The 3,462-nt window shown below is 39.7% G+C and overlaps 1 protein-coding gene across 1 annotated transcript; it reads right to left on the reverse strand.

Moving 5' to 3' along the window:
* Positions 1-955: 955 nt before the first annotated feature.
* On the reverse strand, positions 956-1,891 carry LOC130833374 (olfactory receptor 6C2-like). The gene has a single exon (XM_057702968.1). The coding sequence runs from the start codon at positions 1,889-1,891 to the stop codon at positions 956-958; it is 936 nt and encodes a 311-aa protein (XP_057558951.1).
* Between the last annotated feature and the right edge of the window lie 1,571 nt (positions 1,892-3,462).

A 3,462-nucleotide genomic window follows, 5' to 3' on the forward strand; every position in this document is an offset into this window, starting at 1 on the left:
TGGATTTCCCCAAGGATTGTGTTCCAAAAAAGAAGATGGAAATTGCAAAGCTTCTTATCTCTTAAGTCATACAACTTCACCTCTACCATATACCCATGATCAAAGCATAGACCTGGCCAGGTGAAAGGGAAGTGGAAGTAAATTACATCTCATGAGGAGGAAATGACATTGAAGAATTTGAAACAATCTTTTAACCAACCATACGTATGACTCTGAAAATGCCTCTAAGGGCAAAAGTAGCTACATACCCTCAGCTCACCCTTCAACAGTTATACCCTCTGCAGATTCTTGGACCCTCTGATCCTCATTGTTTCACCAGCATCTGATGCTTTAAGCCAATGCTTTTTGCTTTGTATCCGGCTCTTCTAGGTGTTCTTACAACAATTACTAGAGGAGGAGGAAACCTAGCCACAAACTCTAAAGACTATGTAGTTACACTGTTTTGTATTGCTAGGGGGTTCGCCAGTTGTTTTTATCCTCACTTTAGTACATTCAGCTAGGAAGGGACAGGGATATCCAAATATTCTAAGTTTGTACAAATGTACATATTATTTATAGTGAGGCAGTATTGACAAGCATAAAGTGAAGATTAAAGCCACTCACATTTTCTGAAAAGTAATGTACTTCTCTTGAAAAACAGAGACACTTCAAAACAGGTTTTATTGCAAAGAGGGAAAACCAGTGATATGGCCAGAATACTTTACACATGCGAGACTGATGACTAATGAATTTGAGAATGCTAAGCAGAGTTGTTGGCCTGTAGATTATGCAGATATAGAAATGTGAGCTGTTTCAGGGGAGTAGGAAAATCCTGGGTCCCTTCAGCATTCTTTCTTAGATCTTCTCAACTTTCTTTAATGCCTGTCCACAAACATCATTATCGGGGCTCAAATCTCCATCCATATTCCAATGATATGTATTTCATTTTATTTCGAGTCCTCAGGATGCTGTTCTGCTACTTCTTTGAAAGAAATATAAATCTTTTCAGAGTGTCATGGAAAGATTGCTTTACTTGTTTATTTCTCAGGGTATAAATGAAGGGGTTCAACACAGGGGCAACAGACGTAGTGAGCACAGAAACTGCCTTATTAAGGGCCACTTCATCCTTAGCTGAAGGTTTAATATACATAAAAATGCAGCTGCCATAGCTGATGGACACCACAATCATGTGGGAAGAACACGTGGAAAAAGCTTTTTTCCTTTGCTGGGCAGAGGATAGTCTTAGAATCGTCCTAATGATGTATATGTAGGACAGAGCTACACACACGAGGGTCATTATGAAGGTCAATACAGCACAGAATACAACCAGCTGCTCTATGAACCATGTATCTGAACATGAATTCTTCAGTATTGGAGAAGCATCACAGAAAAAGTGGTCAATAACAGAGTCACAGAATTCCAGGTGGAGAGTCAGGCCAAGGGGTGGAAGGATAATCAATAAGCCAGATACCCAACAACAGAGGATGAGGTTTCTGCAGACTCTGCTGTTCATGATGCTCATGTAGTGCAGGGGTCTGCAGATGGCCACGTAGCGGTCATAGGACATCACAGCCAAGAGGAAATATTCTGTAGCTGCAAAGAGGACAATAAAAAAGATTTGGCTGAAGCAGGCTTTGATGGTGATGGTTTTGTCCCCACTTGAGATGATGTAGAGGTATGTGGGCACACAGGTAGTTGTGAATGAGATTTCTAAGAAAGAGAAATTTTGAAGAAAAAAATACATAGCTGTTTGTAAATGAGAATCCACCAGCACGAGAGAGATTATGGTCAGATTCCCAATTACACTTAACAAATATGTGATCAACAGAAAGATAAAAGCCAAAATCTCTAGTTGTGGGTCATCCGTCAAACCCAGCAGGATGAACGCTGTAATTGCCGAATGGTTCCTCATCACAGACTCTGTCGTATTGTCCAGTCTTCACAAAAAATTCACAGAAATTGGATCTGAGGAACAATGTCAAATATAACAGGGTCAAAATGTGACTACAAAGAACAAGTAAACCAGTCACATGCTGCTCCTTCCAGAATTTGATAACTGGTCCTTGCTCAGGTGATGCCTTCAACTCCACTGAATATACCACAGGGAAGCTAGAGCCAGTTTGTCCATCATCCACTCCCTGGGTAACCTTGGACAGGTCCTTTAACCAATCTGTGCTCCCAATTTCCTAATCGGTAGGATGCAGCTCTTGATAATACCACAGCATAGAGTCACTGTGAAATTTTTTGGTTTTTTTTTTTTTTTTTTTTCAGATCATTGTGAAGTTTAACTAAGTCATGTAACATGTCTGTAATTGTACAAAAGAAATAAGCACTGTACATGTATTCTTTTTCTTATTTTCTGAAGCCCATATCTAATCGTCTCAAGAAGGAATTTAGCTCTTTAGATAGCAACCCCCCCCCTCTGTTTTTTATATCATTAATTTCCTCCACACTTCTAGATTAAGTTCATCCGCTTACAAACATGCTCTGGTGTTCTCTATTTTTTTAATCCTTCCCACTAGGGTGTGACTGCTGACATATACTTTTAACAGAATTTCATATAGGTGGCATAGAGTTTTGCCCTCTGGAAACTTTTTAATATGAATGTTCAAAAATAAAACCAATTTAAACCAATGAAATTGGGAGGGCAGACCTAAAACGGAGGACAAATTGGAAGTAATCAACCCCCCTTTATCTCAAATGACTGCTGTAACCATACCAATATGGGGAAAGGAAAGGAAAAATACAGGTTCCCATAAACACATAATCTAACTGTAGCCCCTCAGTTTTGTTCTGAGAGGAGGGCAGGAAGGATTGTAAACAAATCCTGAACTCTGATAGGCTGGCTTTTTCTGGCAGTATGGGCAAAGCTATGCTGAAATATTTTAGATCTTTCCCAGGACTGTGCAAATGAGAGCTTGTTGTCAGAGTTTTCAACAAGCAATTAGGAAGATGCAAATATGAACTGTGGAAAGACAAGAAAGAAACCTGAATGAATGGACTGGAGTGGGAGGTCTCTATAAACGTGTAATTTCCAAAATATGCATATGAAGGTGTATATACAGCTCTGTGCACATGTGTAGGCATGCATGTATGTGTATGCATATATGTGCATATACTAGGCTGCATTTTATAAAATGCATATATGTGTGTGTGTATATATATACACACACTAGCCTATATTTCTTAAGCCCAGTAAAAAAACTAAGTAAAAGGATGCCTCAGTAGCAATGACGTCACATCACAGACGTGGGGCTGTGGCCCCCACTAAAATGAACCAGAGCTTCCTTAAAAATTTGGCCGACCCAGGACTGACATAGAGTTAGTACAAGGTGAGCATGTAACATCTCGTTGTGCGAAAAGTAAGGAAATTCTTAAATAAACAATGGGACTTGTCACAAGGTCCATAGACGCCAACTTGAAGGAGGTCCCACTGACAAAATGTGTGACAGTGTGAGCACCATAATTACTCAGTACAGCCAT

This window comes from Hippopotamus amphibius, chromosome 12 (genome assembly GCF_030028045.1).
Source record: "Hippopotamus amphibius kiboko isolate mHipAmp2 chromosome 12, mHipAmp2.hap2, whole genome shotgun sequence".
In the NCBI taxonomy this organism is placed as follows: Eukaryota; Metazoa; Chordata; class Mammalia; order Artiodactyla; family Hippopotamidae; genus Hippopotamus; species Hippopotamus amphibius.